Consider the following 14,897-nt stretch of genomic DNA (forward strand, 5'->3'; position numbering starts at 1 on the left):
TGTTAGTTTTCTAGTAACAAACTTTAAAAAAGTTCTGTGGGTGAACAGTAATAATAACGGGTATAAGAGAAGGTAATGAAAATATTACAACTGTTAGTAAGTAAAAAACTCATTTTTAAACACCTACCTTTATTATTTCCAAGTCCATAATCAAATCCTTGGGCGCTGCAGCTTGCCCCTTTATTAAAAGCTTGTACTGAGAACGGGCTTGGAGGAGGAGTTTGAGAATTTTGATCCAGAAGAACTTGTTCTACAATAAAAGGAACATCTATAAAATTAGTTTCCTATATGCTATTCTCTATAGAATAAAGAGAGAAAATGGCAAGAAAGATTTTTATGATGAGCAAATTTCAAAATAACCTCACATTTAGATTTGATAACAAGTCTGCCAGTTAAGCCACTGACACCGATGAAGTGCAAGACAAGCTTTGTTTTCATCTATGTAATCCACTATTATATTTAGAAATGGAAAATGCTCTTATGGAGTCAATTTGCTTTTATTGTGGCAGGATACATCACTGAATGTATATTAATATTTCTGAACCAGGAACTTGTATTTGTAACAAACTTATACAAGGACATTTTATAAAATAAAAATGATGTCCCATAAATCAGAAATTAAAATATCTTCTATACCAGTATTCAAATAGAAACGTATTTTCAAAATATCTAAGTATATGGTATCAAAAGAAATTTTCACTTATAAAATATTTTAAGTTCTCAGTGTGAAAATTATGGAAAATTTAACTTTGTACTTATTTTTACTCATTATATAAAAGATATATTCCCTAAATGGAAGGATGATAAACCTGGTTTTATAAGCACTTTTATTAACACAATGTAACTAATAAAAGGCAAAATAAAATCTATCAAATGAATGGTGAAAAAGAAAAAATAGTATTTATTCCATTAAAGCAGCATTATGAATAGCTGATAGTTTAAAATATACTTTAAAATTTATATCCCTTTAAACTGAAAATGGAATTAGAAGAAAGTGGCAATGTTTTCTTCCTACCCATAAGTCAGAATTCTGCTCTACTGGTGGTGGTCTATGGTCGAACTCTTTACCAGCATGTCTAGGCTTTTTTTTTTTTTTTTTCAAGAAACCAATCCGAGCACTTCTCTTAGGCAAAACTCTTCAGTATGAGGTGTTTCAGCAGCGAAATATTTCTTCTGAAATTTACCCATGAACAACCATCTGAATGGAAAAGACAGCTTTGCTCTCACCCTCTAGACTGAGAAGGTGTAAGTACCAAGTATGTCTGTTTTGACCACAGCGGTATCTTTGCCTATTAGCTTTATCTACAGACATCAAAGACCTACAAAGGATTTTTACAAAGAGGAAAGGTTTTGCTTTACTTACGCTAATCCGTATGAATAAATTATTATAGTGCCAAATCTTATTTCCATACTAAATTCAGTTACAATGAGCAGACTATTTGAGTAACACATCAAACTGATCTTAGTGACTTTAAGGCACTAGCTTCTTATCTCTTTCCTATGACCCCAGATTTTATGTCAAAATATTAAGATTCACACTATATATATATATATATATACACACACACACACATACAGCAAAAAATCATTAAGCGATTACAGAGAAATTTAAACTTAACACCTCTTTTAGGGTTGAGTATATACTTTAGTAGAAACAACTTCCTAATTTAAGAAGCATTTTATATAGAAAGAACCTTCTACTTTCTAAATAGATGGGAATATAATTTCCCATATTAAATCTTACTCCTTAGTATGGAAAGCATTTTACATTTTAACAATAGTAGCTAACCTTACCATCTGCCAGCTTTGTTGTTTGTTCACTTGGCTTTCATATTGAACTTATAAATTATCTTCATTTTGTAAATGAGAAGACAGAGGCACAGAGATACCAGGTAATTTGGCCAAAGTCAGACAAATGAAAGAAAAGCTACAGAGCTGGCATTAGCACCCTGGCAGTGTAGGTCCAGAGTCCACTGCTACAATTTATGCTCATTGCTAGTTAAAATGACTGCTGTTGCTTGTTGTTTAGTCACTAAATTGTGTCCGACTCTTTTGCAGCCTGATGGGCTGTAGCTCAGGCTCCTCTGTCCTTTGTATTTCCCAGGCGAGAATACTGGAGCGGGTTGCCATTTCCTTCTCCAGGGGATCTTCCCGACCCAGGGATCAAACCTACGCCTCCTGCGTCGCATGTGGATCCTTTACCTCTGAGCCACCAGGGAAGCCTTGGTGCTAAAAGTTAAAATGATGTCTAAGCTACAAAGGCTCTGAAAATCACTTAAACCATTCTCAGATTATTTAATTATGTTTATAAAAAGCTGATCTCACTTTAGGTTATTTTCACTTGTATCTCAATATCTCTCTAAAATGGAAATGTTTAAAGACTGATGGATATGTAGTAAATATATTACTAATATATATGTAGTAAGTATACTATAACTGCTAAAGTTATTTTGTAAAATGTCTGATTTATGTGAAATGAAGTCTTCTACTTTTCAAAACATAATGAAGAACAGTTCTACTCTCTCAGAACATTATTTTTTGATATCATCCTTGAGTAAGAAAAATGTATCCGTAAAAGACAAGGGAAAAGAAGCAGGTTCTCAAGTAGTGTTCAGGGGATAACTGATGCAGCGTGGTATAATGAGCACAGCACTTGAAATATGAATGAAGATTTTGGCTCAAGCCTTTCATCTGCCCGGTATCCAGTGGTATAACAAGTCATTATAAATTCTAAGAGCTTTAGTTTCCTTAACTGTAAAATGAAGATTATATAACCTATCTCAAAGGCATGTTGTGAGGAAAATGGGAGAATGTTTAATGTACCATGTTAATAAATCTAAACATACTCTGTTATCCATACAAATTCCAAACTTTCCTGAATCTATCTATACTATGGCCATATTACCTCTTGGATAATGGTTACTATAACTTTATACTCTTCTGGATTAAAAATCGCATGTTCTTTTAACTGTCTGACCCTATCTATAAATTTTGAGATTTGGTAGAAAAGTCTTATTTTGATTATACTTTTGTGACTCAATTTGCATTTAGAAAACTTAGTGAACAACGTGTATGTGCCAAAACTGTTTTAGCAGTAGGAATACAAAGATAAAGAATCTGTGGTTGACCACGAGGGATGCACAATCTGAATATGAAGAAATAAAAATTAACTTCTATGTAATATCAGTTTTGTTCTCGCAGTGAATTGGGATATTTAGGATCAGAGATAACCCTTTACTCTGTCAGGATCAGTTAAAGCTTCACCTAAATGATGACATGACTTCCCTGGTGGCTCAGATGGTAAAACGTCTGCCTACAATCTGGGAGACTCAGGTTCAATCCCCGGGTCGGGAAGATCCTCTGGGGAAGGAAATGGCAACCCACTCCAGTACTCTTGCCTGGAAAATCCCATGGATGGAGAAGTGTGGTAGGTTACAGTCCATGGGGTTGCAAAGAGTTGGACACGACTGAGCGACTTCACTTTCACATGATGACATGGTCTGAACAAGGTTTGGCCACCAGGAGAATGAAGAGAGGACAAAATGGAAAATCTCTTATTAAATAAGGTCATTGTTGAAAAACAGCAAAATAAAGTTTAAAGCTGAAATTCTAACAACAAAATAGGAAAACCCCAAAAGAAGCTATGCATATCCTCAATGCTCCTTTAACTAGCAGAGAATTCAATAGGATGAAATTGCCTCGGAGAAGTACAATGATCAGTGGCTTGAAAACCGAACTCCCATTTAATGGTAGAAAGAGTAAAACGTCTAGTCCTCAACAGGAACAGAAGAATTATCATTTCAATTATGATTTAATAACATTTAATAAAATTATGATTTTATTAATGAAATAAAAAAGCAGGTTTTACAAGACCAATTCCTAAGTTTCACATTTCCTTTTAATTCTCTTCTTTTATGTGTATTCACTTAGCACCTAGGTATTTCACACAGAAAGTTCAACACTTGCAAGATTTTTAAACCTTCAGCTTTGATTTTACTTCAGAAATAAACACACATAAAAGCTCTTTACAACAGAAGAAATACAGTACACTTAAAATTTCTGATTGCAAAGGTAAAGCGGAATAAATCACAAATTTAAGCCAACTTGCCATCTTCATGTCGGAGGTACTGGTTTCCGCCTCTGTCTCTAGCTAAGGACCATGCCTCTCCTTCATCACTCTCACAGAACTCTACCATGCTGTTCTTATCCAGCTGCACCCATGTACCTTCAGAATTGGTTACCTAGTACATAACAAAAAGCATGATTGATTGGCTTGATTCTTTCAGAGCACTCAGGCCGAAGAGCAGCAACAAGTTTGAGCAATTATTCCAGTAACTCTCTATCATCAAGTTAGTTTCTGAAATTAAGACCACAGCCTGAGGTAAGACAGAAATCAATAAACAATCTTGTAAAATAATGTTCACTTTTGACTTCAGTAGTCATTCAGTAAGCTACTGAATGACTTCAGTAACAACAGTATGTTTTTAAGGCACAGGATAATTCATACATAAATTTAAATGGTACCCCCACACACGTGGCTCTCTGTTTGGCACATAAAATGCCCTAACGTAGCACGCTTTCTCTTACTTGGGTTGCAGGGCCCCTGACGCCGAGAAATAGCATGACACACCACATCAGCTGAGGCAAACGCCAGAGTGGGCGAGAGAGTGATGTCGTTTGCTCAGGACTTCAGTGAGACTCACGGATGGGAACAAAGAAATGAAACCCTTGGAACATGTCTCCATGCTGATTCACAGCAAATATTTTAAAGTGCTGTTCGTCCATGACAGTGTAGTACACATTCGTAATAACGGAGAGATATGTGCAAATACCGAACATTTATAAACAGTACAAATCATTTTGCTACATTGCTTTCACAAGAATAATTATGAGAATAAAATTATTTTAAAAAAGCACAGAAAAATAGCATTAGTATTTTCAACACAAGTCAAGATAAAGAACATTAACATTTAAAAACCTGGGATGGAAATGACAACCTCTGGAAGAGAGAGATGCTTTGGTTGTATTATATTAAGAATGAATGTCTTAGAAGTCATGAAGCTACAAGAATCCATACCTCTCCCACTGCTTTGACTTTGTTTCCCAGAACTAACATTCCAATTGGGATACCTCTAAGGTTAGGGCAGCTTCTGATGTTGTGACCGGAAGGTCCCGTCTTCACTACCTTGTACATGCCTGGCCCTCCTCGCAAGAACGGCATATCTTGTTCTTGCATTGTGGCTTCCTGTGGGCAGCAGGAGTTTATGTCTTTGAAAAAGTCATCAGTATTAGTTTTAGGTTCCTGAAAATTTGAATAGGAAAAAGAAAGTAAACAAAATACAATCTATTATCACTTTCGATATACTCTTAATAGCTTTTAAAGCAAGTCCGTAATACATCAACTAAGAAAAAGAGCACATATCCAGAGATAACTGAAGTGTTTGTTAACACTATGTTAAAGAATCTTTTCGCTTTTCAATTCTGAATAATATTTAAATTAGAGCTGGTGAAGAAAATTATAGCAGGAGAGCAGCTGAACTTTAGCTCCTGTCCCCTCTAATTTGAGGAACATGGTAGTACTTGATTTTACTTCTGTCAGTGAAATATTTAACAATCGGAGAAATGAAAATAATTGACTATGTGAACCACAACTGAAGAATTCTGAATCTTTCTTATTGCATTACTGCCTGTTGGTATGGGTTAAAAAGTCTAAATCTTCATTTTCTTCCATTTTTGTTTGTAATAACTATTAACAAATAGGAAAACAGGTATGAAAATTCTGGAGACTTATCTATAAACAGAGATAACAATGATGAAAAATGTGCAAGAAATAAGACTACTCAATATTAACTAGTTATAAATAAGAGTACTTATAAGAGTTTAATAACTCACCTTTTCTTAATATAGCACAAATAAAAGTCTCGTTGATTTGCTAGGCTATTATTAGACAGTGATATATTAATGCTATTAACAGAAAAAGATGATCATGTTTTAGTAGAGAGGAGAGATTAACATTAAAAAATGAAGCTTGTATAAATATAATGTATTTTGATATCAGAATCACTTCAAAAATGAAAGAAAAGAACATGCCTTAAACTTTTTGTTGAATCTGAATGCCATGATGAAATTACTTTCTATATAAATGCAATAAAGAGAAAGAACAACCTTCCCATATTTTCTCTTTTTCCCAACTAGATGTAAACAAAATTTCCACACTGGAATTTCTTCCATTGTCATTATTACTTCTCTAAAACACATCTGAACTGCACTTTAAAACATTTTTTTGTATTTATTTATGTGGCTGCACCAGGTCTCAGTTTGGGCACGTGGGATCTTTCAGCTGTGGCATGTGGGATCTAGTTCCCCGCCAGGGATCAAACCCAGGGTCCCTGTATTGCGAGCGAGGAGTCTTAGCCACGGGACCACCAGGGAAGTCCCAAAACTACACTTTTAAACACAGTGATACAGGCTCTACAAATTGCTCTATTCAAATACAGTAAAAACTGATCATAATGGAACACTTATTCAAACACTAGGTTAAAATTAAATTGATATTTAGTTATGTTATAAATAGGGTAAAATTTAAAAATTTATTAATACATTATGCAAGATAAAATATGACTGAATAGCTCTATCCCTAAGAGTAGCATCATTCTAAAAGATATGTACAGATGCCCATTATGTGGTAGAAACTAAAAATAAAATCATAAGGTTAAAAAAATGTAGATTCAAAAATTCTCTGTACCTGTGACTTCAATATAGGATTGGTCAGGAAAAATGTTAAATCCATTATTAACCTTCACATAATATCTTGCAAATCTCATTGTGGTGATGAACAATCATCAATTTTGACTTACACAAATACAAGGTATGGACAATATTTATTTACTTTTAGTATAATTTTGTATCATATTAATCCAAAACTCAGTTATTACCTGACAATTTCATGAAAATGAGAATTATAACTATTTGAAAATTTTAAAATCTAAAATAAAATATACATTTATATACCTATGTGTGCATATTTGTAAAAATTTATACATGTGCACACCTGTAAGAATACAAAGACAGTACTCAAAATCAAGAGTAAGGTTTAAGCTTTAATTGGGCTATTGTACTCACGAGGTTTTCAGTAAACATTTAAAATGTCTAGAGGTGAATAATTAATTTTAGCAAATACATCATTTAGTTGTAGCAAATAAAACTATTTCTAGTTTAAAGAGTAAAATTAGCCATATGTACAACTGATGTTTTAAAAATTCCATGGTATGATGTAAAAACTAAGCAAATAGTAATAGATTTAGTGAAAAATCAGCTTCACTGGTCTTTGATACACTTTGAGCATTTAATTAAGTTTTGACAATATTTCTCATTTGACCACTCAGGGTAACAGTGAGAGAAAAGTCTTGGCAAAAACTAATACTAACTGCAAGTTCTTTACTGAATGACAAAATAGGAATTAAATATTTTAATTAATACTTTATTGATTAAAGAAATATATAAATTAATAAATGTACAGCAAAATTTATCCTCTTTTTAAAATACTGAACAGTATAAAAAGAACTGATAGACCTAAAATCACAGAACTATGTCTGTTATTCTCAAGCAATTCTAAAATTCATGTTTTATTCAATACAGAGATTTAAGACCTGGGCACCATCATATGAAACTGACGAACTGCAATGTTATTTTTTGCTCCTTGCATTTCCATCCCATTCTCAGATGAATATTCAAAACAGCAGTGAGCAAGGCTAGGGAAAAAACAGAATAGCCATGGCGTTGAAATTCTCCCACTTAATAAGCAAGGTCTGAAAAAGCTAGACTTGTATATAATTGCTAGAGAAGCTAGTCATAAAATTAAATATAATATAGCAAATCTGAAGTCAAGTAAAAGTTGAATAATACAGTCTTTGGCAGAAATAGAGGGAAAGGATTTATGGGAAAACTCAACTGCAGTACTTTGTATGTAGATTGCTTTTAGTAAAAAAAAAAAAATTATTAATCTTAAGCACAGGCTTCAAAGATATAATGTAAAGTTTGTTATACATGCTGAAATACCTGCATAATGTATGACTGTTCCTTACAGTTAACTCACCTGGGGGAAAAAAGCTTTGGAAGTCCATGCAAATACGTCCAAATCCCTGACTCCTGGGCTAGCATTAAAGATATTCTGAGTGACAAAGTTTAAGAAAGAAAAATATCAACAAAGAAAGGGAACAGGAGATGATCTGTAGAAGACGCATTCACAGGAATAACAACGTTCTGTACACCAGCACCAGCACCAGAATATCATTTCACTACAGGGAAACTGAAGCCACCTGAGTAAACCACACACCAAAGAAATTCTCATTTCTTTGAGAATTTGAGGTAAGTTTTTGCCAAAAGCTCTCCATGGATATAGTGTGTCATGCCATTTGCTACAATTAAGAGCCAGACATTGATTTCAAGCTTAAGACAGTGCAAGACGGACAACTTAAAACTCCTTTAAATGACTGACGTATCTATTCCAGTAAAGCCAGATTTGTTTTATGATAAAAAAACAGTCTGCTGTTTATAAAGACAATGTGAAGAATACAGATTGTATAGATAGTGTAACTAGGACTATGAATAATAAGCGCATGTAGTTAGTATACATGAACTTGTTATTACTTTTTAAAGTACAAAAAAAATCAGAAAGTAAAAAAAGTCTAATTCATTTTTTCACTTTTGCTCTCTTTTATAAGTGGGGAAAAAAAAATCACTTGGAAATGTTACTAAAAGCTGTTAGCAAATTTGGTAAGAAAAACAGAGAAAAAAAAAATCTGAATTTTTATCAAAAGGTAGATCTAGTTTTCTCCATTTCAAAAGTTTAGGAAATACACAGAGCATTTAGAATCTCTACATACAGTCTAAATATATTCTGTTAAGGAACAACCAATTCACAGCAACACGGTCCCAGAAAAATCAACATTTTCACAAAATGTTTTCATGACAGTTAAAATGATATACATCTACATAGATATATATATCATTCTATTAAATATATTTACTTGATCTGAACTTAAAATCTTTCCAGAAACTAGCAATTACACAATTTTACTGCTTATATAAATACAAAAAAAGAGGATATTAAAAATGTTAATGAAAGTTGTGAACAACAAAATTCCAAACCAACTGTATGTCATTTTACATAATGAGAATTTATTTCATATTCTCCAGTTCTGTATCTTCCTCATGTATATACGTATATGGACAGATGTAGATACACATCCATATACATATATCTATGCTAACACAGAAATATAAGACATATAAAAGCCAGGGGAAAATGCTTCTATTAATTTGTCTACAGATAAATGCAAAACAAAAAACAAAAACCAAAGCTCCCTCCACATTTAAAAATAGCAGACAGGGTACTTTCTCTTTAGGTGAAGTGGATACATGTTGCAAAGCATTCTGAAATGCCATTTTGGGGGTGAAAAGGTGCCCTTCCTTATTGGTTCATCCATGTACATAAGAATTTGTGGAGTATTTGCTCAAAGGTTTTTCTCCTTTTCAGACAATAGTGGTACAGACTTTTGGACTAAAACATTATCAATGTTTTTCAGCATATTCTATTTTTTAGCATAATTTTTTTCTAATATTAAAAGCAATGTGAAAAACATTGTAAGAAGTAATGGAGATTGGGTTAGGAATAAAGAAGCAATGTGGTGACTGACAATTTTAAAAATTTTATCTTTATTTCAGTGTTTAAACTTAGTGAGTCTGAGAGCATGAGTTAGTATATCCTCATGCTAATCTGAAATAGTTTTGGATACCTTAAAGTGATGTAACTACTAACCATGGTAACCAATTGCCAATACAATTTGTATATGTTAATTATATGTGGATCCAAATTTGACACTTCTTTTGCTTTGCTCTACGTTTGTAGAAAATTCTTAGTGTACACGGGTTTATTTGTAAAGTTATTTTTATTTTATTTATTAATTTTTTTCTAAGGCTATTTTTAAAACATGGTGTCCTAAAAATATTGCCTTTATCAAGAATCAAAAAAGCACCAAACAGAAAACTGAAGTTTAAAAATAAAATATACTTCATAGTTTCTTTCGAAAATATAGGAAAAGTTATCTAAAGATATGAACATGCATGAAAATACTAATTTCCTCAAAGTCTCAATTTCTCACTATTAAAACATATAAATTAGTTTTTATACTGCATAATTTCATAGACTAATGAGTACCATTATATATGTATGTATGCATATACATATATATACATACACAAATACACACATATCTACAATAACCTAAGTCATCTTATCCTCAATGACTATTCTGAAGGCAAAAATGTTCTGCCAAATAAAATCAGAAAACTAAAGTATGCTAAAAACTAACTAAATTGATGAGCATCAAATTGCAGCTCTAAGACAATAAGCTTCAAGGCATAGAAGAGACAAAATAAAAGAATAATTTTTATGGTGAAATACATGACCAAACATGCCCAATGCCTGAGCACAGAGTTAGGAATCGCTATTTTTAAAGTGAAAAAGATAAGTATCTCAGGAGAATTAAATACAACATATATACCATGACAGTGTTATTTTAAGGCCTCAATTCCATTCTGTTTAGGAAACTTAAATGTCAAGCTTAAGAATGAAGTGAAGCTTCTGACACCCACCTAAGGACAACATATTTATTAATGGTGTATTAAGTAAATATTTAGTATTTACTAAGACTGAAAAACAGGTCTATGCATACACATACACACAAATTTGTTAAGAAAACAAAACTAAGAAATCTGGGGTATATTAAAGCTGTGACTACCATGCATCATTAGGTATCCCAAAAGAATTAAATTGGACATAAAATGCATGAAATATATGCTAATTTCACCAAGTACTCTCAGTAACATTATATGAGAGAATAGCAAATGATATTTTTCCTTCTCTCCTCCAAATCTTCAGAGTCCCCAAATTTAGAAAAATCAACCTACTTTCTATATGTGAACATCAATCAGCCTAAGTAAGTAGAAAGTGGTTTGTATAATTACATGGACACTCAAGTTGCTTCTGTAAGAATTTGAATAATATTAGCATTATAAACACATCTTTGAATATTTATAATGAGGTATCATCTACTTTCCTTGATATAAACTTTATCACTCAACCTCACAATGTTAAAAGACCTCATTTTTGACAAAGTAGACAATGAAGTGTGCCTATAAATCTCAAATGACTAGTATCTATTTTTATAATAGAAGTAAACTTGTTTTCCAAAAAATTTAGGCTCTATCACAGGCACTCAAATGTTTCCCACATCATGTGCGTAATTATTTTCTCTCTCTTTTTAAACTTATATTTTCCCTGGTGTATGAAACATTCTATTAGCTTACATGTGTAGTTTCCAAATCTTAAGAATTTTAATTTAAAATCAGCTTTCCCCAGGTATCCTTGAACATACATCACAGTATTCATCCTCATTTAACCATTAGGGTTATGAGCATTTGTATTTATGTAATTGTGGAATTATAGCCAAAGTAATATGATTTTTACAGCTATATTTACTTTATTCTCTTATAACTGCATTTACCCTTATGTCTTCACTAGATGAAGGCAGACTAAACATACAAACATGGGCTTTGGAATTATACGGACTGGAGTTTTAGAACTAGCTCCATTACTTATGATCTTCAAAGAATAGTTCTCTTCTCTCATTGGAAAAATGAGAATGATACAAACTTAACATCAAATAGATATACTGAAAATTAAATGAGGGAATAAAGGTAAGGAGCATAAGACAGTCAGAAATTATTTTAAACAGTATGATCATGCCAAATGCTAAGAATTAAAATTTAGCATTCAACAAATGTTGGAAGTCTGCCACAAACGAAATAAAATATTTAACACTTTGGAAGAAACAAATAGGAGTAAGAAGGGATCTTAAGTGAGTCCTAACCCAGGTGTTGGAGAAGACTCTTGAGAGTCCCTTGGACTGCAAGCAGATCCAACCAGTCCATCCTAAAGGAGATCAGTCCTGGGTGTTCATTGGAAGGACTGATGCTGAAGCTGAAACTCCAAAACTTTGGCCACCTTGTGCGAAGAGTTGACTCACTGGAAAAGACCCTGATGCTGGGAGGGATTGGGGGGCAGGAGGAGAAGGGGATGACAGAGGATGAGATGGCTGGATGGCATCACCGACTAGATGGACATGAGTTTGAGTAAACTCCGCGAGTTGGTGATGGACAGGGAGGCCTGGCATGCTGCGATTCGTGGGGTAGCAAAGAGTCGGACAGGACTGAGCTACTGAACTGAACTGAACCCGTAAGGAGCTTAGAAACAGAAATAAGAGGTATATAAATACAAATGGCCTAAAAAGAAGGAAAACAAACTAAACATTATGAGCAGTTGGAGAAAGATGTAAGCCTTTTCTGCTTTTACAGACAAAGTGCTACCTGAGTAGGAAGGGAGAAAGTTAATTTCCCCAGTATGTAGAATCTTTCTGTCCTCAATTCATGCTTCATCCTTATTAACTATTTATTAGTTACCAAACGCAGCATGTCTTCATAACTTTGGACATTTGATTCTCTAATGTGAAATTCCATCACTCTGTTCTGGCAATTTTTCTCTGAGACTGCCTCAAATGTCACCTCCCAAGTGAAGCCCCTCTGTAACTTATCACAGTGCAACTTAACTTTGTGAATACAGCACATCTGTCACATTACACAGCGAGCATTCCGAGAACTAGAACCGCACTCTTAATTATTCTGAATCCCCTCCCCTCTGCCTCTTCACCCAATGCCTTCTTCCCAGCTGAGTGTCTGTACACAGTAGGGACTCATATGTTGAATGAACAATTAGTGAAGTGATAACTAACTACATGGATGAGCAATGTCAACAGAAATTTCTGAGTCTGGCCAATTAGCAAATTATTAGAAAAGCCGGGGGTGGGGGGAAAGGAAGCAAAAGCATTTTAGAGAAATGAAATAACATAAACAAAGATTAAAATGCAATGTTAAACAGTGTATTCTAAAAGGGGCAATAAGTTTCAACAGACAATGAGTACCTCACAAGAAAATATCTGTGTTCTTCACAGTTATCCTGATTCTTTCCACTGATTTAAAAATGGTTTTAGAAAGAACACTCATAATATGAATGTCTAATGCTGTTTAATCTCTAAACAAGAGCATTACTAAAGTCATACTTGAACCAAGTTAGGATGTCATTATTTTTTAGTAAAGTAATGACATTTAAGGGCTTCCCTGGTGGCTCAGAGAGTAAAGAATCTACCTGCAATGCAGGAGACCAGGGTTCGATCCCCGGGTTGGGAAGATCCCCTGGAGAAGGAAATGGCAACCCACTCCAGTATTCTTGCCTGGAGAACCCCATGGTCAGAGGAGCCTGGCGGACTACAGTCCATGGGGTCACAAAGAGTCAGACAGGACTGAGTGACTAACACTTTTACTTTAAACGACATCTAAATAGAACTACTGCCAGTCAGGCCAAACTGTGGCTAAAGAACGTATCTACAATGAAAACCAGGGTTCTGCAATATGAGTACAGAAACAGCACAGGGTAACAAAAATCACTTTAAAGTTTATTCTAAATATGGCTATTTATGGCAATCTTTTTAAAAAACAGATCATAAAACAGATCATCAAATATTCAGTGTTCAGTTTCCAATCCCTACCCCTATCCTCCCCATCAGTTTGCTTGAGCAGGCTCCAAATACGGTGCATGCGTTCATGTGAACACAAAATTGTTTTAACTAGAGAAAGTTGGACACGCTGACGTAAAGACTGCTCAAGGCAACTTTTTGGTACTTTTGCATCTTTTTAAGTGAGTGGCATCAGTCCTTGATAATTTCTAATTTTATTTCAAATCTGCCAGCTTTCTTTTTGTCTGACTGAATAGTTTTACAATGGTTAGCCATAACTGACAGCTGATTCATTCACCAAAGAAGTATAAAAAGGGAGAGTAGGTGGCAAGTTACTTCTCCAGTAGTAAAAGAGGTAAGAGATGCGAAGGAAGCAGCAGCAAAGTGCATTTCTTTAGCTGTGTTAGTCCCCTGAGGGGATGAGATGGAATCATATGCTCTGTCCTGCAGAGTAAGGTACTCACGGAAAGCTTACTGACTGTCGGAGAGGCCTGTCCTGGTCCCGAAAATCAAAACCCTGGAAACCAGCCTGTCCCTGTCTATGCCAGGCTCTGACTCCAGTTTCCATCTAACACCCACACTGAAGCAACTTTATACCAGTTCCGTCTGAAGCCCCATGCCAGTTGTCACACATCCCCTCTGTCCTCCTTGTTCACAAACATACAATGCAAATCCTTACTTAGGTCATCTACCTGTCCTCTTATTTTTATACCAGAACTATGCTAGGCTTCTTCCTGATCCAACAGCTAATTATTCCCATTTGTCCCACAACTTAATACTGTGCCTAATGGGACCCTCTCTCCAATGGTAAACAAACTCTCTTTCAAAGCTCACAGGTCAGTGTTGCCAGCACCTGTATGTGTGGATGTGGCCACATTAATGATCCATTTCATTCAATAAAATGCTCTAAGTATGAAATCAATTTCAAATATGCTACATATCACACAAATTGCCTGTCTCCTTCCAGCTCTTTTAGCACAGTGCATTCACTATACTGCTGCATTTTATTAAGTCCTCCAAGTCCCTTGGACCCTCCACTAATCCTTTCACATTTCTAACTTAAGCTGCAACCCACAGCTGGTGCTCTCAATCGCTCTTTCATCAGCATCTGAAATTCCCTTTTGTCCCTATTTTCCTGTCACAGCAGCCCAGGAAGTTCCGGCCAGCACTATTGTCTGCTTTCCTGGCTCTTTTAATTCTGGAGACTCAGGGCCATGGGGGAAGAAGGGTGTCTCCAGAACGGATCTATCCAGTGGTCTCACTGGG

The 14,897-nt window shown here is 34.5% G+C and overlaps 1 protein-coding gene across 7 annotated transcripts in view; it reads right to left on the bottom strand.

Moving 5' to 3' along the window:
- The window catches only part of MYCBP2 (MYC binding protein 2), a 263,283-nt gene that overhangs the window by 64,581 nt on the left and 183,805 nt on the right, over positions 1-14,897 (bottom strand). For 6 of the 7 annotated variants that reach the window (XR_010658547.1, XM_065902278.1, XM_065902280.1 and 3 more), the window contains 3 exons: positions 5,078-5,302; positions 4,109-4,241; positions 128-250 (listed from right to left, as the gene is read on the bottom strand). Coding sequence is in view for 6 of the 7 variants with exons in the window: in XM_065902278.1 (XP_065758350.1) it covers positions 128-250; positions 4,109-4,241; positions 5,078-5,302 (481 nt within the window). In the remaining variant the exon portion in view is untranslated. The remainder of the gene's footprint in view (positions 1-127; positions 251-4,108; positions 4,242-5,077; positions 5,303-14,897) is intronic. The other variant, XM_065902281.1, reaches the window with a different exon arrangement.

This window comes from Muntiacus reevesi, chromosome 11, assembly GCF_963930625.1.
Source record: "Muntiacus reevesi chromosome 11, mMunRee1.1, whole genome shotgun sequence".
Lineage (NCBI taxonomy): Eukaryota > Metazoa > Chordata > Mammalia > Artiodactyla > Cervidae > Muntiacus > Muntiacus reevesi.